The sequence below is a fragment of the Cebidichthys violaceus genome, unplaced genomic scaffold (genome assembly GCF_023349555.1).
Source record: "Cebidichthys violaceus isolate CVI_PGR_0920_01 unplaced genomic scaffold, fCebVio1.0.p SCAF_10, whole genome shotgun sequence".
NCBI classification, from domain to species: Eukaryota; Metazoa; Chordata; class Actinopteri; order Perciformes; family Stichaeidae; genus Cebidichthys; species Cebidichthys violaceus.
Genome location: NW_027176263.1, coordinates 9073565 through 9101412, shown reverse-complemented (window position 1 = coordinate 9101412; position 27848 = coordinate 9073565). Strand labels below are relative to the sequence as shown.

The 27848-nt window shown below is 44.0% G+C and overlaps 1 protein-coding gene across 2 annotated transcripts; it reads left to right on the top strand.

The window, feature by feature from the left end:
• Positions 1 to 8290: 8290 nt before the first annotated feature.
• Positions 8291 to 26443, top strand: foxn2a (forkhead box N2a). 2 transcript variants are annotated; one of them, XM_068724594.1, is made up of 6 exons: positions 8291 to 8401; positions 18409 to 18986; positions 20821 to 20945; positions 21145 to 21194; positions 21812 to 21880; positions 22912 to 26443. In XM_068724594.1, exons 2-6 carry the CDS (start codon positions 18423 to 18425, stop codon positions 23334 to 23336), a joined length of 1233 nt encoding a protein of 410 aa, XP_068580695.1. In that variant the 5' UTR covers positions 8291 to 8401; positions 18409 to 18422; the 3' UTR covers positions 23337 to 26443. The 2 variants fall into 2 exon arrangements, with proteins under 2 accessions (XP_068580695.1, XP_068580704.1); XM_068724603.1 differs by lacking the exon at positions 21812 to 21880.
• The last annotated feature ends 1405 nt before the right edge of the window (positions 26444 to 27848 follow it).

Sequence of the window (27848 nt, the reverse complement as noted above, 5' to 3'; positions counted from 1 at the left end):
TTGAATTGAACAAAACACTTAGTACCTCCAGCCAACATTGCCACCAACTGAAGGAGTTCTTGTTTTGGTTTTAGTCTTGTGTCTTTTAATGTTAAATCTGAAGTTATGTGGTTATGAAATATTGAATCAAGCTGATCCTTTTTTTCTGAATGGATGTGTTTTTTCAGCGTTAAATGTGAATGACAAACAAACAGCCTCTGTGTTTATAATGCACTAGCTGTTGTCCTCTGATGATAAAATGGTTAGACTCAATGCTGCCATGGCCAGAAGGAACATTTATGTAATCTTCATTTCGGTAAGTCATTAGGTAAGTTCTATTTTTCATACTGAATCACCAGTCCTCTTAGAATGATATACAAAAAAAATATGACTTTCCCTAAACCTGGAGCATGGGGAGCTTAACTGTCAAGATATCCGTTGTTTTCGACAGTAATCTGTTGGAGATATGACAGTGAGGCACATGTGTTGGCTTGGTAACCAATCTAGTATCCAGTGGCAACAGAGGTCTATTGAATGCTGGGTGGCTCTGTATTGGCTGGTGTGCCCACCACTCTCCTGTGTCACCAAGTGACAGAGGCACATCCATGGAGCAGCTCTGAATAATAGTAGGGTTGTGTAATATTCAGCTCAGGAGTCAATAATGTGTGTGTGTGTGTGTGTGTGTGTGTGTGTGTGTGTGTGTGTGTGTGTGTGTGTGTGTGTGTGTGTGTGTGTGTGTGTGTGTGCGTGTGATCGTGGATGGGTCATCAGAGCACTAATATTACAAATGCTCTTTGTGCTCAACCACTTAATGTAGGCCTACTGACCTGCAGGCTGTAGCACTCTTGTTATTTTATCTGTCTCTATATCAGATGCATACAAATACAAACACAGTTTATGTTTAAGTCCTTATTTCAAACAACATCTCTGCTCTACATAATCTTCACAAATGCAAATGAAAACACGTTTCAGGATTGTCTCCGCTCTTCGCCATCATTGAGCTCCATCCACATCTGAAGGCATCCACTGGGGCAGAGGCAGACACAACAGGACAAGCGTCTTTGTCTCAGAGACTTCTGTCTGTCAGAGACACCCCCCCCCTCCCAGCCTCTCCTCTATTCGGGCGGCTGTTACAGAGAGGGCAGATGGCTCATTACCATAAATAGGACAGAGAGAGAGAGTGAGTGAGGGGGCCGTGCACACCGACCAACAGGACCATGCCGCCTAAATCCAAGGAAATGGGAGGCCGTTGCTAGGAGAGAGGAAAGACAGCTTTATGGCAACACAAAGCTGATTCCCCCATCCGACCTCATCTCGCTCCCACCCCCTCGTTCCCCGCTCAGGGGACCGAGCCTTGAATCTGCGGGTCGGGGACAGATGGTCGATGGGCCCCAACGTCTCTACAGCTGGACACAGGCTACAGTGACACAGTCAGACCTGGCAGGACTGAATCACACCTCCTCCTGTCCAACCTATGAGGAGCCGGAGCAGAAAGGGCTGAAGCCCAGGCTATCGGCTAAGAATAGATCCACACTTGTTGCCCACAGGAAATGTGTGGCTTCACAATAGATGATAATATGTCAAGAGTTTGTCTTTGTAGTAGTGTAATGCTCTCCCCGGGGTGAAAATCATTCACCAAGAATAATCACGGGTTGTATCTTGCTTCTCTACCGCTGCTTTTTACTTCCTAAACAATGAATGGAAACAATTTGGTCATTCCTCACATAGGGAAGTTCTAAAATGATACACACACCCACACAAACACACACACAAAATCCCAACATGACTCTGACATAAGTAAAATGGGATTTTTCTCAGCCACACCTGTTCTTTTTAATCTCTCTTGTTTTTGCTTATCTGAGCATCCCCATTCGAGCAATTGCCTTTGCTTTTAATGATGTTTGTTAAATGTATCTATCCATATGCAAATATAAAAAAATGCACCAAAATAAAGGAGAATAGGTGAGGTGAGGCACCAGGAAAGTATATCAGTCAAGACACCACCTCTGAAACAATGGCACATCTGCTCTCACTAGACCTCTGGTTGAAAGGTCGAGAGCAGCCAACTGTCTCACAGACAGGAAGGAGGAGAAATCAATTGAGAAAACAAGAGAGTCTAATCCAAGTAAATAATAAATTCCTAGAGATACTTAACACGTATTGAATGGTTGTTTTGCCAAAGTTTGACTTGAGATTACACACAGAAATCTGCTTAATTCCTTGTCATTTGCCGTGATAATTAATGTTGGTGGATTAGGTTTGGGACATTTAGCATATTGTCCTTGGGGAATGGGGCAGGCTGTTTGACAGCATCACATGTATGTGTTGGGAGGGAAGAGGGATGGGAGAAGAGGGAGAAAAAGGACAACTCACCAGAATGAGCAAAAGAAAGCGTGGCAGCAGCATGACAAGTAAGCAGAATAGAGGCGGTCCTGCATCACCTCGCCATCCGCCCTGGTTGCATAGGAACACGAGGGCCATGCCTACCCTGCAGACACACTCCTTTCCTCTCTCCTCTGCCACGCTTCATTACACAGTGCTCAGCCAGGCACAGAGAGGCACTGCACCACTTTCTCCACACTACAGCCGTGTGCCCGCTCACAGCCACACAGCCAGGCTCCCCGCAGACCCAGGCCGGGTATAAAATGCCCCTCAGGCATCGGGTCACACTCATTTTATATGCATAGTGCAGAGACAACATTGGGAGGTCTGCACTGGTATCATACACCAACCTTTTTTGAAAGTGAAAAGTGGACATAATAGCGGATGTTACAATACGTTTTTCATACAATTAAACTGTCAATGTTTAGGTCATGTCTTGCATTCATACTACTGGCAGGACTGGCAACAGCTACTTAAAGCGAACTATTTCAACCATTTATCTGTTAATTTGATGTATTTCAGCCATTCATCCCTTTAGCTAGCTATTTATCCATAACTTAAACATTGAATCCATTTTTGGCTAAAAATGTAAGATATTTGTCTTTAATTCTAGTTTTTTACTTCAAACCAATATCAATATACTGTTAGCTAACAGTTAAGAAGCTAACTAAACTGCTTGCTTGCTCTCTTGCTAACTATTTTCACCATATAGTTTTCCACTAATCTTGATCATAACATTGTTCAGGTGATACAGTTGATTTAATATAGGATATATATTTCAAAAAATGTAATTGTAAATTCTATTTATATCAAATAAGTTGAGCTCCAAAATCCAAGATCCAAAATCTTCCTTAGTACCCCCTTTGCAACTGCAGCAGGTACAGTGATGGGAATCAGTGATACCGTGAGTGCCCCAACACCAAAAGGTGGTTTCATGGAAGTTCACACCTCTACTGCCAGATAATCATTTAAAACGGTAGATATCAGTTCATGTAATTGTTTATCCATGTTTAATACTACAAAACAGCAGGCGGACTGATTACTGGAGTGTGTGCACATGTGAAAACCCAACACACACTTATTCAAACTGCTTGAAGAGCATCAGCAATCCCTCATACGTGTCATAGCCCACCACGGAGATGGTAGTGCCAGACAACACTGCCGGGCACAACACCACTATTGTCCCACAAGATAAAGTGCGTTTGTGACCGAGGCAATGCGGAGAGGACCAGATGCTGTGAAAAGATAAGGGAGTGTCAAAGAACAAAGCTTTTGGTGTCGTGTTGTTGTTTACAGTGAAGAAGTCATCGGTTGAATGTTGCTACAGACGTCACGACTCCACGACGCTGATTTTAAGCTCTATAGGTGCATGTCGGAGTGGGTTGTCTTTCCTGTATCCTCCTCCTGCTTCACAGTTAATTGACTACAAGTGTTCATTTGCCTGCAAGGAACAGTCATTAAGGTTGAATAACAAAATTTTGCTTGGCAATAGAACCGCCAGGGATCAATGGGTTAATTCAATTGCCTCTGCATGTGGTGTATTGTAAAGCAGGGCCATTTGAAGGTCCTTTATAAGGAAGTCATGCAGTTTTAGTGTGCTTAAAAGTGCAAAGAGATAGCATGGATATTGGTCAATAAAGAGAGAAAAGCACAGCACTGAAGGGAACGACATAAAAAAGACCAAAGTTCAGCGCTTTGTGTTTGGTGGCAACTAGTCAGGTAAATAGAGACGGTTGAAAGGGAAGTCCTTCACTTGATACAGTCAAGTTTGGTAAAGCGCTGTCATTGCATATATAAACAGTAAAATGATTACTGAATGTCTGCTTAAAACTATAATCAGTAACGCAGTGTGATGGGTACCTCAAACAGAAGATTGTATTGTTTATTTATAGATTGAAATATTCAAACTCCAGACTTTACTGGCAATGCGAAGGACTATTTTTTGCAGGTTCATAATGACTCTTTATATCACGTGGGGAGTTTTTGGCTTTATCTGACTTTTTTTAGAGATGAACCGTGTGACCATCATTCTTTTATGCCAGATTACTGCAGCTATACATCGTGGGTAGTCCATTCCTCCCTAGCCCTTTTATAATTTCTTTGTCAAGCAAGGTTTGTGGGCGAGGCAGTGTCACATGGGGGAAACTAGTACTTTTGGTTATGTCTGTGTTGCGTAGTGAATAGGAGTCTTATCTTCATTACCACATAACTGTTAACCTCTTTGTTTACTGAGCACTGCTTGCTAAAATGAATGTCAAAACAGGTAAAAATCTATTTACTAAGCAGCTAGTTACACAGTCCTGTCTCATCAAACAGGTATTTTTCATTAAGCCCTAGTAAAATTTAACTTACTGTCTTTGGTTCATGCTGGCATGCTTAATCCTCAGCTGGAACAAATTGACACTTGGGCCTGTTTATACAAGCGTATGCCCAATCCAACCTGAACAAATATACTGAATCAATACAGAATTACGGGATATTTGTTTGACTGTTGAAAGGATCATTCTTCTGCCCTACATGTTCAGCATTTTATTGCCTGTGCATTAAAGGAGGCACTTATCAGCTGACAGATAACAGGCAATCAGCACACTGCTGACACAATTCATGAAACCCGTTTAGCAGAAAGGATTGTCAAACAAAGGCTTCTGTAGGCAAACACGCTCTTCAGTTGAGGATAACTGCAGGCAAAAGATGGGAGAACCTCCAGGGAAAACAAACCTGGAGAACAAAGAAAGTGTTGCATTTGAAACAAGTTGACCACGCCTGGTTGCTCTGCGAATAGTTAGAGGTGTGTGCAAGTAACATTTACCCTATTATGACTGCAAAGACATAAATGTACAGCTTTTAGGAATACTTATTGATAGAAATAAGATTGTTGTGCTTGTTTTGTGCTCTCTCTCTCTCCTCAAACAACAGCTTCACCCACAGTTGAGGTTGCCTTCTCATCCTGGAGAGAATGCAAATACTACCTATTTAACCAGTAACCCCACTGACTATACGTATCTGGGAAAATGAAATGCCATAGAGCCTTAGTGCATGTGTGTGTGTGCACATGCGTCTGCACGTGTTTCTGCATGCATATCTGTGCATGTGTGTTGGCACTCTTTAATCTACGTCACAATTCTCTCGATGACTCTTCCACTTCGCATTTCAAAGGAGGTTCAAACTAATTAGCTCAGAGTGCCGGCTGTCTGTTGGTCTCAGTCCCTTAATAACTGCAGGTGATTGTTCCAACATGTCAAACCAGGACAGCGACTTTCAGTAGACTCCACGTCTTCACCTGTCTGAGGTACATGAAGTAGGAATAACCAGAGAAAATACTTGATATAGTCTGCATGGCAAATTATTTTGTGCAACATCATAGTCCCAGAATGCACGTCGTTACACAACCGTATCTATTGTTCTAAATGTGTGTGAGAGAGTAAACAAGAGAACAAAAGAGGCAGTAATACCTGGCATATTTCTAACAAATATGCAAAATGTATTACTCAGTGTACGTGTGTGTGTGTGACAGAGTGACAAAAAAAAGACAGATTATTTCTTCAGGAATGTGATTTATCTTTACAGTTTTTTACCTCTTTGCTGGCTGTGTACCAAGGTGTCAACATCTGTGTTTCCCACTCCAGAAACCAAAGCGAGCTGTAATGAGAGAAAAGAAAACGGAGAGGGTACAACAAAGGCAAGAGGACACATTGAATGAAGAGCAGCATGCGAACAGGGGATGTCACTAATAGAGAGTTTTATGAGCTCCAGACCTGCTGAAATGGAGTGCCGTGCGTGTGCAGCAGCTCTTATCGGCTCGTTGGCAGTAAGGGGAGGGTGAGAGCTTCCACACTTGCGCTCCGTAAAAAACGGTCTGATTCATTTTCCGCATGAGAGGGTCTCACTGGGGCGGCATCAGACCAGCCAGTCCACACAGATTTATGGACCATTAAAGCAGCAGGCCTCCTGACCGCCGTGCCACCATAGGCTGGCTGCTAAGACACACTGCACCCTCATTCACGCCCGGCCACTACTCTCCATCACAGGCTAGCTTCCTCATTGTTCATCCCTTCCATCAGGACCACTTTTACTGCCTTACATGAACTCCTCTCATAGTCTGTAATCCTGCTATTCTTCACCGCACTCCTTTTGATACAAAGTGAGCTGTTTACTGTAATTATTCTCCCCCATTGTTAAGTTAACACAGTTCTCACAAAGACTTTTTTGTCATCCTTTCATGTCACAGAAAAGGATCATTCCTAAAGTCAGTCATCAGCACTCTGTGCAGACAACACATTATACGGACCAGGAAATGCTCCAGTACTGTTAAGGAAATCTCTGATGGTGGTCAGCGGGGCATGTGTGTTTTTTTAGCTTAACAGCTTTTACAATCAGATTAGCACCACGGCAGGCACACAGACTAATGGGTCTGTCTTTTGAACGCATCTACGTTTCCGTGTGTTATTAATGCATCTTGCCCTCCTCGCTCTCATTTGCTAGCTTTGCAACTTCACCATCCCTAGGAGTGATACTGGAAGGAAAAATGGGGCAGAGTCTACGCATCTTGCTGGCCCTAAGAATAGCTCAGTATGCAGGAAAATCATGCCGCAGAAACCTGAGCGAAGGCTCAAAATCATGAATGAATGAATATAATGGTTTCCAGAGTGCTTTGCCACCACTGATAAATCACTGTATGTGCTTCTTTGTTAGACAAATGAATATTGCAACATTTAATACCATTCTGGCATAAAATATACATTAGTGTTTACATGCAATGTAGATAAGATAAACAAGGAACTCTCTGAAGCAGCCTGTTAATGATAAGTACCAAGCCACAGATCAAGAAAAATACTTTCTAGAGTATCACTCAGGTATTCACTCTGACACAAAGCCGCCTTTGCGCCACTGCAAAGCCTGTTTGTCCAGTTAGTAGAAGGGGAAAAACAAGGGTGTGCATCCACACCAGTACAGAACAGCCCTTGCTGCATGGCCTGTATTTGGTTAGACACAGTAAAAGCAAACAGAGAGGCTATTAGATCAGTCCACTGAGAGCTACTCGTGTACGCTTATGAAATGGAGTGGCTGAGATGAGTAAGGTATCACCGTCATGTGAAAGTTACAGTTTGGTGTGAAGTCAGTTGGCCAGTAAAGCTGCACTCAACAGATAGCCTGCATGGTTTTCCCGTGGCTCTACAAGTACATCTGCACGGTCACGTGAATGACCCTTTTGTGCATTTTTTGATTTTCCACACATTCACAGAGAATGAGTTTCATCTGCAACTTGGAAAGTAGGCTACATATTCGTGCTTTTCTTTTTCTTCCCATTTCTTGTCTTTGCTTTGTCTAAATGCTCAGGCCTCAAACAGCATGTGTCTGTTTTGTGTGTGTGTGTGTGTGTGTGTGTGTGTGTGTGTGTGTGTGTGTGTGTGTGTGTGTGTGTGTGTACACGTCACGTTAGCTCCTCGTATCATCGTTTACTCTGGGAGGGGCCCTGCTGAAGGTCCGCTATCGTCACGAGGCTGGGTGTGGTGACACATCCTTTCTCACCGCCCCGAGGTGTTTGTGTAGCCTAAAAAACGCGGGTGTTGTGTTGTGGACCCGTCCGGCTTGATCCCCTCACACACACTTAATCAAATTACAATAAACCCCATCACTGCTTCACTGCATACCCTATCATTCAGAAAATGTTTTTCATAAAACGTATTTCCCTCCTCTTATGTTACGTTACAAGCAGCTGGCGATAAAAAAGTGAAAGCACACATTGACACGATGCAAAAACAGGATGGCGTGCGCGTTCACGGGAGCTCCTGCGCTGCGGCAGTTGCCAGGGGAGATAGGAGGGGAGGGGTTTTGATTGGCTGAAGTGGGGCCTGTTGCTATGGCGACGGCAAGGGGTTTGGTAGCGTTGCCGTGTGCGCTGTGTGATCCGCGCGCTGCGTGTATGGAGGAAGCAGCTGCTGATCTGATCTCTGACATTGTGCGATACAGACATCGGAATAAAACTGCGCGCGGACGTGTCTATAAACATACCGCACCGAGGCACGTGCCGTGCATGATTGTGAGTATTTAAACCTGTAAATATATATGTATAATGTAATGTGGTTTGGGTGGATATACGGGTTGTGTTTGGAACACGCGAAAAGTAAATGTGGTCAAGTGACTTCTCTTAGAGCAGAGCCAGCATGGCAGAGCCAGCGACAGCATGTGGCCAGCTAGCTAGTTCATATGAACGGTACGTCCGTCTCTCTGCTCTATCGGCTCGTATTTATAGCACTAAAGAAGGGTTATCTTTTGATATATGGATATTATATATATATATATATATATATATATATGTATAAATAATATTCTACACAGTTAAAATGTTATGCTAACGCTAGCAGTAGGTTTCCTGACCCACCGAGCTACTGCTAACGCTACTTTGCCTCACGGTTGTGCTGCTGGGTGAGCTAACGTCACGTTACGAATCGTAAACCTACTTTAATTAAAGCGGAATAAAATATGTAACTAAACCGGAGATACGTTACTTTGTAACGAGTAGCGTTTGTCTGGAAGTGTTGTGCAATAGTCCAGCCCCATTACGTGTAACTTTGTATTGCTCATTGTGTGACTGGCTGTGGTTGTGTTGTCTAATGCCACCGTCTACACGGCGTTAGCTACAAAGCATATTAGTTTTCTTTGCTAACAGTACTCTCAGTTTACGTTTTTCCACTTCGCTTCGACTCTGTGCCATTAAATGCCTTTGCTTGTCGCGTAGTTCTCGAGTGGTAAGTTAGTAGACGGCGATATTAAATCAGTATCAGTTGGTTTTTAATTTAAGACGCATGTCTCCTCCTCATATTCATACATTGTTGAATATTTAATGGTGTATATATATATCGACGGTGCCAGAGGTTGGGAGGCTACACTGGCTAGCTAAAGCACATGATGTAATGGATTATCACAAGATTGTCCCAGATACAGAGTGCTCCACACACATTGTCAGAGGGAAGGAAAAATATCCCTTTTTAATCCAGTTGGATATCGTTTATGTTGCTGTTGAATTGGTCTTCATGTTCTTTATGTTATTCCACGTGTCTGGTGTCCTCTGCCCTTGTGGTCTCTCTCTACCTGCTGCCTGTTGGTGTTTTATTTACTGGACTGGACAAACCTCATCTAAAATGCATTGTGTACTCTTGAGATTTCTGTGTGTATTTGGGAAAAAAGTGATGAGGAAAATGTCTTTATCTTTTGTGAGGTTATGACATTAATGTCGGCTGACGTTCCTTTTCTTCTTGCTTGACAGTTGTTAAATCCCCAGTGATAAATAGGAGACAAAGGCAACAGGAGCTTAAGGGGCAGAAAAAGACACAAAAAAAGAAACAGATGTTGTCAATCTGCCATTATTTTTATGGCCAGAATCTCCATGGTCATGTTTGTAGGTCAAACCATCTGTTGTCTTTGCTGTTGTTTGTAGTCGTAGCGTGTGTCCACTCCTGTACATGTTTGTATGTACAGAAGCCTCTGAAGGGGAAGGACTGTTGCTTCCCAGAATAGACCCGGGTCTTCTAACTTTACTGACATTCATTACTATAAATAAGACCTGTCGTAACCCAGTGATGCTGTTATTGCTGACGTGAAACCGCTTTCATAAACACAGGGATGGAAAGCATTGTAGTGGAGTTGAATTTGACTTAGCTGTGCACCATCATAAGGTTTATTTGAATCTTTGGAAGAAGACTAAGACATTGTAGTTACCATACACCGCATTACTCCATGGTTTGAAGTTCTTTCCGTCCTCAGGAAGAGGTGAAATACAGGTGAACGAGGAGGCAGACTGCACCGTCTTTGTGAATATCATTATCTTTTTTTTTCTGGGTCGGCTCACAGTGCATAACGTTTGAAAATGTTACTGGCAGACTTGAGAGAATCGGATGCGCTTACTGACGATAGCTTGAAACTGACGCGACAATTAGTGAATTTGACAATTGATTACGTGAGTCACAATATCATTTTCGTCATATAATCTAAATTGTTATGCTTAACCATCAAGTATTGGCCTGCTTCTTAAATTCATTCAAACATTTTTTCAAAAGAGTAATGCCCTGACAGTCACACACTTCTTTTATATTGCTCCATGTTCATATTTAATGCCAATAGACACAGTGGTATCAAATACATCTTAAGCTCCTCTAGAACTCCCTTGAATGCCACGCTTCATTTTTACAACTTGGTACAAACACATAGATGTCACTTTTCTGAGAAGTTGCTCCATTTCACTGTGCCAATGACAGAACAGGAAGATGTTCCTCCGAGGATGTACGATCACGCTGAGGCAACGTGACAAAAAGAGACCACCACAGCACAACAGACTGAATATAAAGTAAAACATCTTAATAAGGAAGTGGCATGGTACTCCGCTGTGGCTCGTAGCTGTTACTGTGACACCCTATCTAAGCAATGGTGCAGAATCTGCACTTCAAAATGGTGGTGTTGCCGTGTAATCAGTCTTATCACAGAGTTGCGTACTCTGACCTAGAGCAAATGAAAAGGTTGCGTCCTCTAAAAATCCACCGTGTTCTTGTTGCCATAAGAGTGACTGTGGCTTTTAAATTCGTTACGAAAGCTGACCCGTGTGGCAGGACCGTTTTGGGATTGCTCAACGCAGTCTAAACCTGGTGTCTCATGGCTCAACAGAAAAGCTCAAAGCTTTCTAACCTACTGTTCTCCCGAACACCCTGTGATTACCAAGTCCTGTGTGACTCTGATTTGACTGACTATTTTAAAATCCTTGTAATGGCAGAGGTTGAATAATTCGATGATTGGCAGGATACGGTAGTCGGCAGTCATTGTTCTCTTGAGGTAACTGTATTCCCATAATTAGGATGTTGTTTTTACACATTTAAACTGGAAAATGCTTTTAAAATATATTAACAGCATGTGGAAGCCTATGCTACTCTACATGTCTGTGTTACTTAAGTTTAGCCAGCGTGTTGTTTGTATTATCAGCCAAAGAAAGTCTTTTGTTTTTATAAAGAACATGTTGCTCTCCTTCTACCTCCCATTCTAGTGGAAGGAGGTGGTTACATTGAACAACCACACACTGTATCTATCTGAGATCACTCGCCAATCAGTGAGCTCCAGCGTTAACTGCTGACGTCGGCCCCGTCTGTCTGCTGGAGTTTACTGCTTCGTGCAGTTTTGTGGTGGTTGGCTTGAATAATTAAAGCTGCACATGTGTGTCTCATCACCTGCTCACGCCCCGTGTTTTAAAGGAGGGGTATCCCCGGGAGTGTGTGGTCGTGGGCCTGTGACATTCTGCTCATCAAACAGAGGTGGTGGCTCTGAATTTGAGATGCAAATGTAAACTTCAGTCGAGGCATGTGCTGCCGCCCTTCTTTTGTTTTACTGTCCTGACTCAACTTGTCTGTTTTTTTTGGTGACGTTTCACATCATTTAGAGATAAGGGTACAGCTAAATGACATCTATTTTCATCCCCTCCGACTTAACAGCTGCTGTCCCTATTTTACAAATTGTGGTCAAATATTGTCAGTAATGTCATGACATCAACAAAAAGGCAGAGCAGGTTAACATTTGGTTAGAAATCTGAAAATACTTAATTTGAATGTGAATGCTTTGAGTTAGTGCCTCACTTTTTCCTCTTTGTGTGTGTGTGTGTGTGTGTGTGTGTGTGTGTGTGTGTGTGTGTGTGTGTGTGTGTGTGTGTGTGTGTGTGTGTGATTTTACAGAAGTTGTGTATGGGCAATGTAGTCCTGTTATGGCGCCCCTCCGTCTGCTCCAGTTGTTGTTTTACGTCTCGTGATTGGTCACAGTGGTTATGCACTGACTCTATAGTGAGCAGCCCCCCCCCCCCCCGACTGTGCCCGTCTCATTTGTGACAGGCTGGACTCAAGACGCAGCCCATTAGGGCCGGCCTCAGTGAAGGCGACACCGATGCGACCGTTTCCTCGTTGAGGGAAAGGAGTAAGGGAAGCAGTCCTGCGTCCCGTGTCACAATGGGTCTTTGTCCCGTCACCCCGGGCTGAATTAACGGGGACTTATTTAATTGATGGCAGTGTGACAGCGACGACACGGGCTGACCAGTTTGTGTGCAAATCATCAGATTGTATTGTTGCTTCACCAACATTTTCTAACTGGTAAAGGGCCGGTTAGCTGTTTGGCCATAATGTATATATAATATATATTAATATAAGTGTAACTGACGCATCACACGTCATTAAATGTTTTATACGGGGCTCTGTGTACTTGAAGCAGCTCGGTCCAGGAATAAGCACGCAGCTCAGTTTACTAGAGCATGTCTAGAGCTTTGCTATTTTTAAAAGTCTTACATTGTCATCAGATCACCATGGTGATATGTTGGGGAAAAAACAAAAAGTTCAAAGTGGATTTAAAGTCAACCTCATTTGAGCAGAGGATGTAACAGAGGCCATGGACCGACCAAAACTGTGTTTGAATTCCTTCTAGTATCCTCAGTAAAATACAAACAAAAACAACGCTGAATTTGTTCTCTGATAATTACAACTCATGTTCTTAGTATTGTATGGGGAAAGTTATGCCTGGATACTATACAATCTACATTATTTTGTACTGAGAATTGGTACAAATGGGCCCACAAGAAATGTTGTTGTGGGTTAGACCCAAAATACAAAGGTGCTGTATAAGCCCTAGTAAAGAAAGATTTAAAATGATTGTTGATTATTGTTCTATGGTAATTATCTAGTTGTAGGACTCAACATAAGTGAGTAAAAGACAAATTAGAAAAAGCTGTTATGCGGAAGCCAATTCATACTTTCTGCATGTCCGCGAGGGTTCGCTTTGCTCCGCGTGATTTAACAGTCGCCATACGCCCATGTCCGCCAGGGAGCGTATGCACCACTACCTGAAGAAGATAACAAAATGGCTGCTTGTTTTAAGGAGATCCTCCTTTACCCACATGCAAGAGAATACAAAGACAGACAAAGAGTGGTTGAACTCCTGGCAAACAACGATGTAGGGAGCTAAACCGTCAGTGCTGCCAGAAGAAGAACTATCTTCATGTTACACTACCGCTACTTAATGCATGTTCAGCTTTTAATGTGTATGCACTTTAGTGGTTTTATGCACGCCAGAAGCTCTAGCAAATATGTTCGTTCTTTGAAAGCGAGGTACTTCCAGCTGTCCTCATGCTGGTCTCTTTGTGTCCCCGCTGTAGTTCACCTGGATACCTGTGAAGGACTCCATTAGAGGCTCTATAATTCAGACCTCGGCCTCATTGGTGTTTTCTGTGTTCCTACAAAATCCCGTTTGCAAATACTTGTAGTATTTACTTGGAAAGTAATCTCAGAGCACATTCCTGGTAGGGCTTATGTCGAAACTTCAACTGAACTTTAAAAGGCCCATTGTGCCTTTTTAAAATATGAAGAAACTTGAAAAATATCCCCCTTTTTAATCATTTAGTAGAAGTATTTGGAAGTGTTGCATCAAATGAACTGTCAATGCTGCTTTTTGGTATTCAGGAGTATACGGGGTTGGTGCGTAGCTGATTGGTGGTCGGTGTTTGCACACTGAACTTAAAGCCACATGACCCAAGAGATAAGGTTCCAGCGTTGGCCGGCGTGGACTTCTGAAGGCCTCACCTCTGTTGACAGTCAAAGTGCAGTCCCGTGTGTTTGAGTTTGAAGTTAATGTCTCCAACGAACATCACAATAATTACCCGGTGTTTTGTTTACTCGTTTCCCCCGACTGTTCGAGTGATTGGATCAGTCAATACGTTGGGTTTCGGCCCGGTTGTTTGTCGGCCGTCTATAAGCTTCATGCCGGTGGAATACACAGATTACCAAAGTAAACACCGCTGCTCGAAATGAGCGCTACCTCTCGAGTCCACTGTTGTGGTGGCGAGCGGGGTCTAACTGTCTGAATTTTTTGTTTTCTGAAAATGAACTTCCTCAACAGGCAGGAGGTGTTTCCTTCCCTCCCCGGTCCCTCTGTTTGAGACTGTGAGGTGAATACTGAGCACTTCTGAAACATGACTAGAGCAAAAAACAACTGCTCCTTTGTATGAGCCGAGTGTGGGGCCAATCGTAATGCTTTGTGCAAAGCTTTGTCCCCTCGCTTTCACCTCGGGGCTCTGAGGAGATCGTTTTAATCCATTGAAGTAGTTTGATTTGAAAATGTTTCATTTAGACATGCTTTAACAGTAGCCTGATTAGCCTGAACGCTAATGGATGCTTTATTTTGTTATGACATAATTTGACCCTCCCAGTAAAAAGAAAAGAAGAAGACTGCCACTTGGTGCTCTGGATCAGCCTCTCTCTCTCCCTCTCTCCCTCTCTAACTCAGCCCCCCCCCCCTCCCCCTTTGTCTCATTCACATTTTTAGAGCTCCAGCCAGCCTGGGTAGTCACCTAAATATCAGTTAGGGTTTCAAATAACAGCCCTGGCCGTGGGGCTGTTGCGACACACCTTTGTGTATGTATGACAGAGGTGTAACTGGTTTGTGTCAACTGGTTTATTTTCTTGTGAAGAGGGTGTGGCGGGAGTTCGTTTGTGCATGAACGCACACGGCAGTTAAAAACATACTCTCTTTCCGTTTTTTTGTTCTGAAATCTGTTGTTTACATCGACATGATAAGTTGTTTGTCATTTTTTTTACTGATCAAAATAGCTTAGAATGGGAAGTATTGTGAAGTACGCCTTAGTGGCACTTAGTCAGCGGGGCCGTGACATCCAGATCGGCTGTGGCCTTTCCCACTGCTGCTCTTTGTCAGACAGGTTTGTGAAGAACAGCAGCAGACTGCTGGCCTCAGCATTTTTCCGCCTGTATTGATCTCCCCACATTAGCTCCCTCTTCATGCACAGACATGAGCACAATTGCTTCCCTTACAAACATTGGCTGCCGTGGCAACCGAGTCCAGATTGGTGAGATTCACTCCCCAGAAAACATCTCAAACCAGTACACCTCTTCATTTTGATAGCCGCCATCGTCTCCTTTACATCCGCACCCGTACATATTTGACACATCAGCGGCTTGAATTCGCCACTTAAAGCTATCTCCATATGTCTTTGTGTAGTTTTGAATAGGCTAAGTGCTTAACAGGATAAAAGAGCAGTTTGAAGGGGGGTGGGGGGGTTGGGGGGGGGGGGGGGGGGGTGTGCCCTGGCACCTGCTGTTAGTGGCTGTTTGCACATGAATATGATGAGGCTGGCGGTGCGCGGGGCTATTTTAACTTGCAGATGAGACACCAGGTCAGCGCCATTTGCAGCTTTGGTGTATTTTTCGAGGATGCTGCAGTCAACAGGCCGGTCCGGCTTATTAGCTCCCTCTCGCCTCTGCACGCTAGTGTCCCATTATTCACGGCGGCCCCTGCCGCCTCTCTTTGATCCCTTTTTCATAAGAGCAATGACGACTGCGATCATTGCAACAACGGTGGTAATTGACCAGCTGCATTTACGGTGGAACACTTCCTGTGTTTTGGCTGGATGCGAGGCAGCCTTCGCGATCGTGCACCCGGCCCTCCGTTGATATTCAAATGACCCGGTCTTTTGGAGGAGATGCTCAAAAGAGGATGAGCGCCCGAGGGCCCAGCTGAGAGGTGATGGCTGTGAAGATGAGACTGAGCTGACGTTTAAGGTTAATCAGTGGTCTGACACTTCAGCCAGGCGGTGACTTCTTCTCATCTTCCCGCCACAAAACGGAATCAAGTGTGCAGGCAGTCATTCGTGGCCCTTTGGAAGAAGACAGTACAGCCATGGGGCGTGTTACAGTTACATCTTTTAATCAAACTAAAGACCCGATGCAGTCGAGGATGTTTGTCATCAGCGTTTTATCGGTCGTTGATCTAGGCTCGACTTAAACTTAAAAAGAACAGCCTAAAGTAGGTCTTCATAGAACAGCCTGGGATCCTTGTCAAATGGCATCCTCAACCCTTTCTTCTCGTCTCCTCTCTCTGGCATCAACACAAATACAAAAACGCTTTGTAAAAAAAACTGCTCTAATTTGTGCCTAAACATTGAAATTTTAAAAGCATTGAATACTTGGCCTGTGCACGCAGCTAGCCTAATTCAGAAATGATTTTTGGAGGGATAAATCACTTGTTTTCTTTTCTCGTCTGTCTGCACAGTCTCTCTTTCTATTTTTAAATTCATTCAGTGTAGGAACCTGTCATGTCGAGAGATATCTTTCTGTGTGTTGGTCTCCTGAGCAGAGATCTCCCTTTAACACAAATGGGCAGTTCTCTCGCTGCCTGACAAGTCTGATTGCTCTGCTTTGCTTAGAGCCGTGATTCATCCTAGACTGAGGATAACTTACGTAGCCTAGCGCACTACCGCTGGTTCACTCTCTCCGGTCCTCTCTCAGTCTCTTGGTCTCTCTATCCCTCTCTCTGGCATCCTCTGTCCTATCATTAAAGGATGTCTCTATTGTTATGTCCCTTCCTATGTTCACTCTGCCTGTCCCCTTTGCCATTGGCCTGGAAAGCTCTTCGCCTTACTTCCTTCTTGTCGCAAGTATATGCGGCTCACAAATAGACTTCAATGGCACCGACGAATTGAAACGCAGACAATGGAGTGTTAACGGGCCGAACGCAGGACAACATGTAGCTGGCGTGACGTCACTTAGGATGTACAATTCTGACAGAAACTTAAACAAATATACTTTAAAGTGTAAAGGAATCCCAACCCGAGATGTTCGAAGTCATTCTAAACCAGAATAGGATCCGTCTGCTATATGTTTATCTTCCTCATTGAGGGTTGAGTGGTCATTTTGTAACTAATGCCTCCTCCTTCCCCCTCATGTCCTCAGTGGCTCTGACAAACTCGTGTGTGTGTGTGTGTGTGTGTGTGTGTGTGTGTGTGTGTGTGTGTGTGTGCGTGCGTGCGCACACTCCCTCTCCTGTCTCACCCACAGTGCAAACACTCTCGAGTTTGACCCAATTCTTGTCTTATCACAGAAATGAAAAGATATGCCCCCACCACCACCGCTCTCTGTTCCGTTACCTAACCCTTTACCTGCCCGTCCTTCTAGCTCTGTGCGCCCATCTCTGCCCCCCCCCCCCCCCACAATCTGGTGCGGGTGCAGGAGCTTCGTCTGCGGCGGAGCCAGCCAGCGTGGATTATTGTTTTTCTTATTGTATCTATGGATCTTGTTTGTGGGGATTTTTTTCTGCTCTTATTGAAGGGATGGCATGGTTGTCATGGTGACACCCAGGACATAAAGCTTGTTGTTGTGAGCCAAAGATCTCTTTGTGCTCTTGGCCTCACCAACCATAGCTTGTATTGTTTGGTTATTCAGATTTATTGGACACAATTTAATTTTCAAATGAGTACTTATTTACTTATTTTAGTGTGTTTTTCTGTGCCTCTCCTTAAAATCGTTGCTCAGCTTTGGGTTCAATTCAAGCTCTTTGATGGGATCATTGCTGATGACACGCCAGTAATCCTTCCTCTGAGCTCATGTAAAAAACAGTATCATTGTCTTATTAATAATGGTACTTGGGTGGAATTACTTAATGATACAGGGCTTCTGGCAATATTGAATGTCCTAGTGCCTGTAGACTCTTTACACTACTTAATCTGGCATGTGACGAATTGAGACTTGATCCTGGCTGCATGCAGATCAGTCTAGAAGAGCCATTCACTCTGTAAAGATGGAGGCCTTCCACTCATTCCTGCAGTCTTGACGGTTTCATGCTCATTCACACATAACGAGCGGCTGGGTCGAGGTGGGCGTCGAGGAGTGGAGCCTTAAGTCGGTTCAGTTGCTTGAGAGGACCTCCTCGAAGGTCCTCGGCCGGAGTCGAGAGGAGGAGGAGGAGGAGGAAGGAGAGGCGAGAGCCTCTCCGTCCTCGCCGGGCGTGGATGAGGGGGGCACTGAGAAGGTGCAATAGAGGCAGACAAGCTCAGCCACGGGGGGGTTAGCCCCCCAGGGAAGACTTAAGAAAACCAGGTCAACGCTTGGAAGCGCACATTATTCCGTCATGTCGGATCCAGTTATTTCATACTGCCAACTTTGTGATGAAATCAGTTCAAAAACTTTGATTTTGGTCTCCATGCTGCCTAATATTAACAACCTCTCTCCTCTCTCTCTCCAGACCTCTTTGATTTAATGGGTCCAATCATTGGGATGTCACCAGATAAGAAATCGGAAATTCCGGGTATGCAAGAGGAGCGGACGGGGCTCCGAGGCGTTTGCGGCGTGGGAACGCTCCCCGAGGCAGAGTGCGCGTCCAGTCCGCTGGCGACCAGCGTGGACCGCGCCGGAGGCGCCGAGGACGAGGAGCTCACCAACCTCAACTGGCTGCACGAGAACCTGCTTCAGAACTTCGCTCTGGGAGGTCCGGAGGCTCAGCCCAGCGGCAGCCCCCTCTTCGACATAGAGGGAGACTACGGGTCCAGCCAGGGCCCGTCGTCCTCCTCCTCGTCCTCGTCACACGGCAGAGGCCGGGAGCGGGACTCGTTGAAGTCAAAGCCCCCATTCTCCTTTTCTCTCCTCATCTACATGGCCATCGAGCAGTCTCCCAGCAAATCTTTGCCCGTGAAAGAAATCTACGGCTGGATTCTCGAGCACTTCCCTTATTTCTCCAACGCTCCCACCGGCTGGAAGAACTCGGTCCGTCACAACTTGTCCCTGAACAAATGCTTCCGCAAGGTCGAGAGGAGTTTGGGAAAGGTATTTAACTTTCTCCTAAACTTTCATGCACTTCACACAGATTTAAGCTTAGAAAACTGTTTAGATTATGCTCTTTGAAAACGGTTATCGCATTGTTTTGATGATGTGATGTGAACATTTTGTAGCTGCACTGTGGCGCATGTGGCAGTGTGTAACACAGCCGCAAGGACCTCTGACTCTGCTGCTGCGATAACGGTGGAATACAGTCACGGTCACAGATACTCCTTCTGAGGGAAATGCAAACACAGCAAATTAAGATAGGACTTTATCTTCACGAAGCACTGCAAGGTAGTGAGACTGTTAAAGCCAGGGAGAGAAGCGCCCCACATTCTGGAAACTGGGAAACCAGTGACCTGCAGTGCAAAGATGAGTTTGTTGGAGGAATCTTTGTCAGCCTGCTCCTGTCAGAGCTACGTGTGACTCATTCCTGTTCCTCTATAGGAAGGAGGGGGGGGAAGTTGACCTTCTCATGTGCACAAAAGCTCGTGACAAAAGGATAGACACATACTGCACATCCTGCAAGTTTCTGCCGTCAGTATAGTTCAGCTTGCATTTGTTGCTCAAGTTTTCAGAGAGTGGCAGGAAGGTTTTCTACAAGTACAGTCCTGCGTCACACTTCGACCTGCTTTGCATGTCGCTGATCCAGGGGACACGACGGTGGCCATATTGAGCTCCGATATGCGTTGGGACTTGCGACCGGTAGAGCCTGTGGTGCCGAGGCTTGTGCCTGCTAGGACCTCGTATTCTCCCACCGTGGGAGGCGATGGCGGTTAGCGCTCGGCGAGTAGCAACACGGTTGCGGCGCGGGGCCGCTCAGCATGCAGGTGCACAGCGTGAGCGCCGTCGTCTGCTGAGAGACCAGTTTCACATGACACTGGCTGGTGGTTTCCGTTGCCATGGAGACATTTCCTTCTTCCTGCATCAGGGCTGGTTGGTAATCTGAGTCAAGGTTATCCTCCCTCCCTCCCTCCCTCCCTCGCTCTACTCTCCTCCCAGACTGGGCAATGCGCCGCCATCAGATAAAGTGACACTTTAACACACTCGCGCACACACACATCACTAACGGACACATTTGTTCCTCACACGGTGCTGAAGAAGCAGTTATTTCCTCCTTTTGTTCAGGCCGTTCAGGAATTCTTAGTTATGCGTTTGCTGTTTCCAATGCTTTGTCTATGATGTCGTTGCCGTAACATTCTTTGCCATTTGTGGAAAAGGAGACCTTCATTACATCACTATGCTGCTGTATGCACTGCTCACTGATATTGTCAGCTGAGGATTTTTTTTTCAGGAATTCATAGAAAGTAAGCCAATTGACAAATAATTCTAAATGCATAGAAATGGGTCAAAATAAATGTTCTAATGCGTTAAAATGTTACCGACAGTTGGTAGTGGTAAACGTGCAAAGAAGCGTATCAACAATGCGCTCTCAAGGGCTGTGAAAAAGACTGCAAGCTAGCGAACGGGAATATAAAGAATGCATGATTTCAAATAATAAATCCTGCTTTGCAAATCTATTATGAGGAAGGAAATCCATTCGAAATGTTCCCAAGTTCTGGTGAGAAACACTAAATTTAAACATGACTTTTTGTTTACAAGAAAATCCACAGGGTACCTTTGTTCAAACACAATCAAAGGACCAATCGGAATACATTCTAGACAAACTTATGGCATTTCTATAACACAGTTATGTAATGCTCAGGAATCAGGATTTTTCTTTTCCTATACAAGACCATCATTGATTTACAAAATCACAAATCCTCTCACAGTTTGTTGCTAAAGGTGTCTGGCTTTGTAACCCGGGTCAGAGGTTTAATGTCCCTGCTCTGTTCCACAGGCCAATGGAAAAGGTTCTCTCTGGTGTGTTGACCCTGAGTACCGCCCCAACCTGATCCAAGCTCTTAAGAAGCAGCACTTCCCTGCCGCACATGCCTTCTGCACACCGCCCGCCTCCCCACCCAGGTAAACCTTCCCCAGTCACTCTCTGGATGTTGTGAACTATATATTTGCATCAGTAATACCATATTTCACAGCATATCACAACAGGTTTTTTTTTATCTATTAACTAAAAAGGGTCACATTTTTTATTTTCTTCACATCTCCTTTACAAACTCCAGATCTGACCTTTTTTTGTGTGTTATTTTGTGTTTCCATTCTGCAGTGCCTCCTCGCCCCCTCGCCATCTCTTTCTACAAGGCTGCTCATTCAAAGGTGAGGCGGAAGCGAACCAGCTCTGTGTTTTTAAGTTTGTACATTAAAAGCATAAATTCCAATCACTGCGGTTTCTTTTAGCTTGTGTCTTGTGTGGTATTTTGATTCTGTCGCCTGTTTCACATTTCAGTCCCAGAACATTCAACATCACCGTGCTTGTATCCTCAACTCTTGGTTTGATTTGTTGCTTTTCAAGTCATTGATGCCTCATGTAGACCATAATGTAGAGAGAGCTCCCAGTCGATGCATCAGCCCCCCCCACCCCCTCTGCCTCTTGGATTTGTAACCTTGACGACAGGCAGAGGTTCTGCTGGTGCTGTGTCGAGCACTCAGTCTCACTGTAATCATTAATAATTTAGAGCCCCAGAAGTGAGCTACGAGGCTTTTAGACACTTTTGTCAGGTCTGAAAAGAATCGGATGCGATTTCAGTGGCTTCAATTCATCCTCTGGTTTGTTTCGGTGAGCCTCCTGCACATCCAGTCTGTGAGCGTTTGATTGGGCCGCTCTGTTCCCCGGTTTAAAATGATCGAAGGGAGCCCGGTCCGAGTAGAGATGCCATGCTAGCATGCTTTCACAGCTCAGGACTGACCATCATGCATGTTCTCTCCTCTTCCAGAGTCTGACATTGATGCTGCCACTGCCATGATGCTCTTAAACTCTGCCCCCGGGCACCACGTTGACCCATGTAAGAGAATCCACAAGCAGCCATACTTTCATACTTCCAACTCTTTGTCTCCTACCCCTCGACATACCGCCCTGTCATTGCTTATGTCATCTTTTTATTTGGTGTGCTTTAATTTGTGTGCAAGTCTCCTGTTCTTACAGGCAAAAAAGTTGGCGTCGGAAAGGTTTTTCAGAACATTCACTCGAACCGGATTGCATACAATGTTTCCTGCAGACCTTCTTCCTTCTAGAAGGAATAGGTCGACATTTGGGAAATACTAGACACAGCAGCCAGTTAGCTTAGCATAAAGGTTGGAAATGGGGGGAAAGGGATTGTCGAAGGTAACAAAATCCACCTAGCAGCACAGCTAACATTCACTAATTGAAAACAAATGTGTATTTCCCAAAAGGTTGAACTTTACATATGATCGATTCTCAAATGTTTTTGGAGGATATTTCGCTTCCAGAAGGTCTTTTTAGTGGTACGTGGCTACATGGTAAAATATGAATGTGTTTTTGATTTGTTGAGATCAGATTTTTTTATTTTTATTAAATCAAACTTACTGGCTGTTGTTGCTTATATTTTACATTAGATCATACTTTTATTGAACAAATGAACTTGTTTCAGTGATGGCAGGAGCCCTCTCAGGAATATTTCAGCGCGGTTTTGCTAATATTTCTACTTTCCCCGTCAATATTCTGCTTCAACGAGAAGATATTTTTAATTCAGGTGTTCTCTCTTGAGCTGTATCACTTCTGCTTTATATTTGTAAACAAAGCGGGCCAAAGCTACTGTATATGGTTCATTGTGTCTGGCTCTTTCTTCTTCACAAAAAATAAATATAAAAAAACAACTGTAAAGTTGCATAACAACTTACATACGACAGGATTTTTTTGGTATCTGTTAACTTACTTTCAGCCAACCAAAGTGTGAAACTTTGAATTTAGTTTTACATGACATGCAATATTTAGCGCATTTGCCATTCTGTAATATATATGCTTTTGCATTTGATTGTGTACTCATCATCTCTCTTAATCCTACGCTCTCCTCAGGCAACTCTGACGGCCCTCTCGACCTCTCCCGACCCGACTCCGTGCTGGTGAGCAGCGATCCGAAGCAGGACCACAACTACAGCAGCGTGGCCCTGCAGCGCTGCTCCTCCCGCTCCTCCTCTTCGTCTCTCTCCTCCCTGGACGAAGGGGGCTGCGACCGCGGGCAGTCCCACCGCGCCGGCAGCGAGGGCTTCCACAGCGACGAGGACTCCGACCTCTGGGACGAGAGGGGCGTCCACCAGACGTCCCGGCGTCCGCCCGCCATCAAGTGGCCCGCCGGCAAAAGGGCACGACGCGAGGTCAAGCCGGAGCTGGACGAGGAGCTTAAGGAAGCCGCCGGGTCCTTGCTGCACCTCGCCGGTATACGCAGCTGCACGGAGGGCTCCAAACGCACTGTCAAGAGCACAAAACTGAACAGGAAATGAAGATTATTTTTGCCCCCCCCCCCTCATCAGACTCCGGACCCTGTGAACCCTAACCTCTGACCCCTGATCGTGTGTCCGAGTGTGCCTCCTTCTCCTTATCTGATCGTTCATTGGCCATTTTGAGCCTTTTTTTTTGTTTGGGAATATCCCCGTCCAACAAAACAAATGGCAATAGTATCGTTCACACAGGAGAACAAAGCCATATAGAGACTTTTGTAACTCGGGGGCGGGTGTTTGGGCTTATGGAGAACCATCAAGAAACCTATCCAAAATGACCTGCCTGCTTCTGTTGGATTAGAAGATTGTGATTCAAGATTTTTTTCCTCTAAAAAGACAAAAATGGGAAAAAAGCTGAAGGTTTTATAACTCAAAGCGTTGCATGCTTCCTCCTCAAACCTGTATCCTCTTCCAAGTGAATCTATTTATGAAGCGAATGAGTGCATGTTTGTAACAGACAAAACCGAACCTCCTGGTGTTACCATTTTCTCCTTTTTGTGCTGAAGAAAAAAAGAAATGCCACATGTTTTGAAAGGAATCCCTGCTCCATGAATCCTCTTGTAAGAGAGATGCAATAATTATCCACAACCTTAACTTTTTTTTTTTTTTTGGACTTAATTTCATGGTGGCGTTTTTTCAGAGTTGAGTACGCTAGTTAAACTTTACAATTAAGAAAATGAATGGAGTAGTACTATTATCTTGTTCTGCGATAACCGTATTACACACAAGCTCTGGCTCTATTTCAGGATTATGTGGAAATAGTATTACTCTGCCACTGCCAAATTTAGTTGCAAAGTTAGCTAAACTACTTCTGTGCGGCCATTACTGTGCTATACAAATGAAAGTTTTCTTTTCTTTCCTTCTTTTTTTCTTTGCAAATGAACTGCTCATCCTGTCCATCCCCTTCATTCATCAGTGTGTTTTTGACATTTATTGTGCAGACATATATTCACATGTTTGGTGACAGCCTATGCAAAAGTGAACATCTGCCACCAGATGTTCACTGCCTGTTCATAGGTTATCCTCCATAGATTTAATTTTATTGTGTGTGTGTGTGTGTGTGTGTGTGTGTGTGTATCATAGTGCATGTCAGCCTAAACCTGCGATATGACGGTCTTGTTGAAAGAGTTTGAAATGACCAAACACTTTCTCCTCTCCTGACAAAGTATTCATGCGATCGGTGGAGTGACCGATCTCCTCGCTCCAGCTGTATTGTAGGGCTGCTTGGTGCTCTGCTTGCTTCTGAATGCAGAGCTGTTTAATAATCACAAAAAGGAGCGGGCAGTAAATTCACACAGCTTCTTGCTCCATTAATTGGGTTTGCAGATCTCCTGTTTTTTTTGCTCTTTTTAACCATGTACTTTAGAAAATGACAAAATTATACAGCTGATTTTCTGTTGGCTTGATCCTGTGGCAAAGTTAATTCACAACTTGAAGGGAGGGTGTGTCTGTTTTGGGTGCATTTTGAAGTGTAAAGACTGAGAAAGGGACAGCGTGCGACCCGTGAGACCTGTGCTGCTCCTATGTTGTGCCCACAGCTCTGGCCGGCCACAAGTGTTTCGTCCTCGCTCTTCCTCCTAGAACAAAAATAAGGAAGTGCACGCTCTCTTCTCAAGCTGTGAAACGGAGGGTTTATTGTCAGTTGATTGCATGCAGTTCACTGAGGGGAAGTTGCGAGCCGCTTGTGTAAAAGGCCACGATTCTCATTCTTTTTAAAAAGGCTGTGTACTGGCAGCGTACAATACAAGGTAGCATGGACGCTCACAGGGGGGGCTAACAAACAGAAAATCCTAATATTTCTTCCCGCAGCACTAGATCACATGGTCATGGTGACTGTTAGCATAGCATGCATGGTCAGTGCCAAACATTTTCTTGTGCCACTGATGTAAAAGTGCAAAGGGCCATGGTAACTATAGTCCCCTGCTGCCACAATGCAGTCGTGAGAGCAACAATGCTCTGGTTTTCTAAATCATCCGGACAGGAAGTGGGAGAGAGGATGCTGGTCAGTACAGTGACTGAACCAGTCTCTCTCTCGGGTTATTTCTGTAGCTTTAGAGTGGGAACTGCTTCAGTTCTCAGAAGTAATACTTGCATACACTGGTCTTGTTTAGCTGTGAAAAAAAAGAACAAGTTATTGTTCATTAATCATCACCTTATTTATGACGTTAATTTATGGGATTATTGAATGCAAAGTCTATCAAACACTGGTCATTTGAAACGAGTGACTAGGCACATTTATTTTTCTCCCTCTGTGAACTCCTCTTAATAAGTATTTTGTTTTTCTCCTTGTCTTATTTTGCAGCAATACACTTTTTTTTTCACTATGTTATAGTGATTAAGTATTTTGCCAATGTCTATTGTCTTTAGAGCGGGTGTTTTATTTTATTTTTCAATCTAACCATGACTGCCAGGTTTTCTTGATGTTTTGTTTTGCTTTTTGTTAGGCTGGATAGTTTATTAACATTAATCCTGAAAAACCTTTTGTTGCCAAAATTGATGCACAGCTGGGGGTGTAAAATGTAAGATGGACACATTCTCCTTGTACTACAGAAGTTCATTGATGAAGATTGAATCTTTTTTTTTTTTTAATTACATTTCTCCCATGTTAATGTTTATTGTGACTAAGTTGTCACAAATTGAATTTTGGCTCTCGATCTCATCACAGATTAGAGTCTTTAAAAAACAAAACAACTGCCACTCATGACTCATGCTTCCAGGTATTGTTATGGGATGTTGAAATGTTCAGAATGTCAGTAAAGACTGGATCAGACTCTGTGGATGAGCCACCTAAACATTTAGGCGTCCAACGCAAAAAAACTCAGCTCCTTCATTGCTCCACAGCTGTTTTTGAATATTGATTATGTAATTCTCAAATCTTCTGTTGCAGTTCCTTAAGGGTAGGATGAACATTTTCGTTTGCATTTGACAAAGTTGCCAACCCAGTATCAGTTTGTGTCAGCTGTCTGCCATGTCTGTTGGACCGACACACCTTTTTGGTTTTTGTATGCTAACCTCTGTTGATAAAATGTTTATAAGATTTATTTTCGCCAAAGATATGCAATTGCATTATATATGGTATTACAAAATATTAATAAAAACCTGTTCTTGTTTCCACTGTCTTTTTATTCTAGTCAGAGCAGCAGCATTTTATCACGGAAAATAAGACTTGACACATTTTCTTGCCCTCCAAACTCTCCTCCGCAACACAAGAAAGCCTTCACTTTACATTAGTAGCCTACACGAGTACATCTTTTGATCAACATTGCCACCTGCTGTGAAGGCCACACGGTTGAAGTTCTTGTTAATAATAGTCTATTCTTCAGCATAACTACCTCTCCATGTGACTGGTTTTCTCAGTTTTCCCATAACCATGTTACAGCCGGTAAATATTTCCCACCAACCCCAGCGGTTCAGGGCTGTTTTGACTGCACAAGCTGTGCTCGGCACTACGTGTGGCGGCTCCATCCACACTTCTTCTTCTTCTCTGTCTTTTGATTGCACCAACATGGCAGGCTGCCAGAAAATGCACCTCACATTAATGTAAATTCCAGGGCTGTGCCAGTGCTGGATGCATCATCAGATGTCCCAACGCAGCGCTGTAAGTTAATTAGTCATGGAGGACTGTGGGATGAACACAGTGTGACCCTGAACAAGGGCTCATCTGACTAGCCTCAGGCCCACTGGCACAGCTCTATTGTTCAATAGAGTCCTGTGTGTGTGGAGTGGAAGAGGGGGGCTTCTCCCTACTGACTGCCTCAATTCAGCTGGAAATCAGAGCAGCATCACCTCCCCCCCCTCCCACATGGCCCTAGCAACCACGCCACGCCGACAGTTGCCAGGCAACCAGACAATGCTGGAGCCACTGGCTGTGGTGTGCGTGTCAGAGTTTGTGTTTTTGCCTGATCGGGAATAGTGGAGCAGCAGCAGAGGAAACGTCTTTCTTTGATGCAAAACATTCAAGCAAAGCCTTTTTGTGAATATTTTCATGTTACACATTTTAACAGCTGATAAAATAAGAACTCAGCAGTTATAACTTCTTTAGAAATGAGAAGAAATGGTTATAGTATGTGGTGAAATACATCTGAAGAGATTATTATGGATTAGGTGAAATTAATCTTGTAGGATTTGAGCTGTGATGGCTGCATTAGCAACATGTCATTTCACTTCTAGTCTAAACCAGGTCATGTGCGTTTTAAAGGGTCTTTCACAGAAGATACAGCCCGCTTGTGATTTCTGACCTTGTTTTTGTTAATGCAACACATACCACACTCACACTCAGCAGTAAATAATTCAGCTGTAACGTCACTGCACTTAATTGTAAATGGCATTAGTTCTAGTTACATGGAGAGGAAAGGATGTTCATAGATAATAGTATCTCTATTTTCTGTCATACTAATCAATATAATATATTTAGTAATGCCAGAGTGTTGAAATACTTTATTAAGTCAAATATGCAGTATTACAAGTCAAAGTACATAAAAACATAAAAATTATGAAGAACTGTCTGTCTGTCTA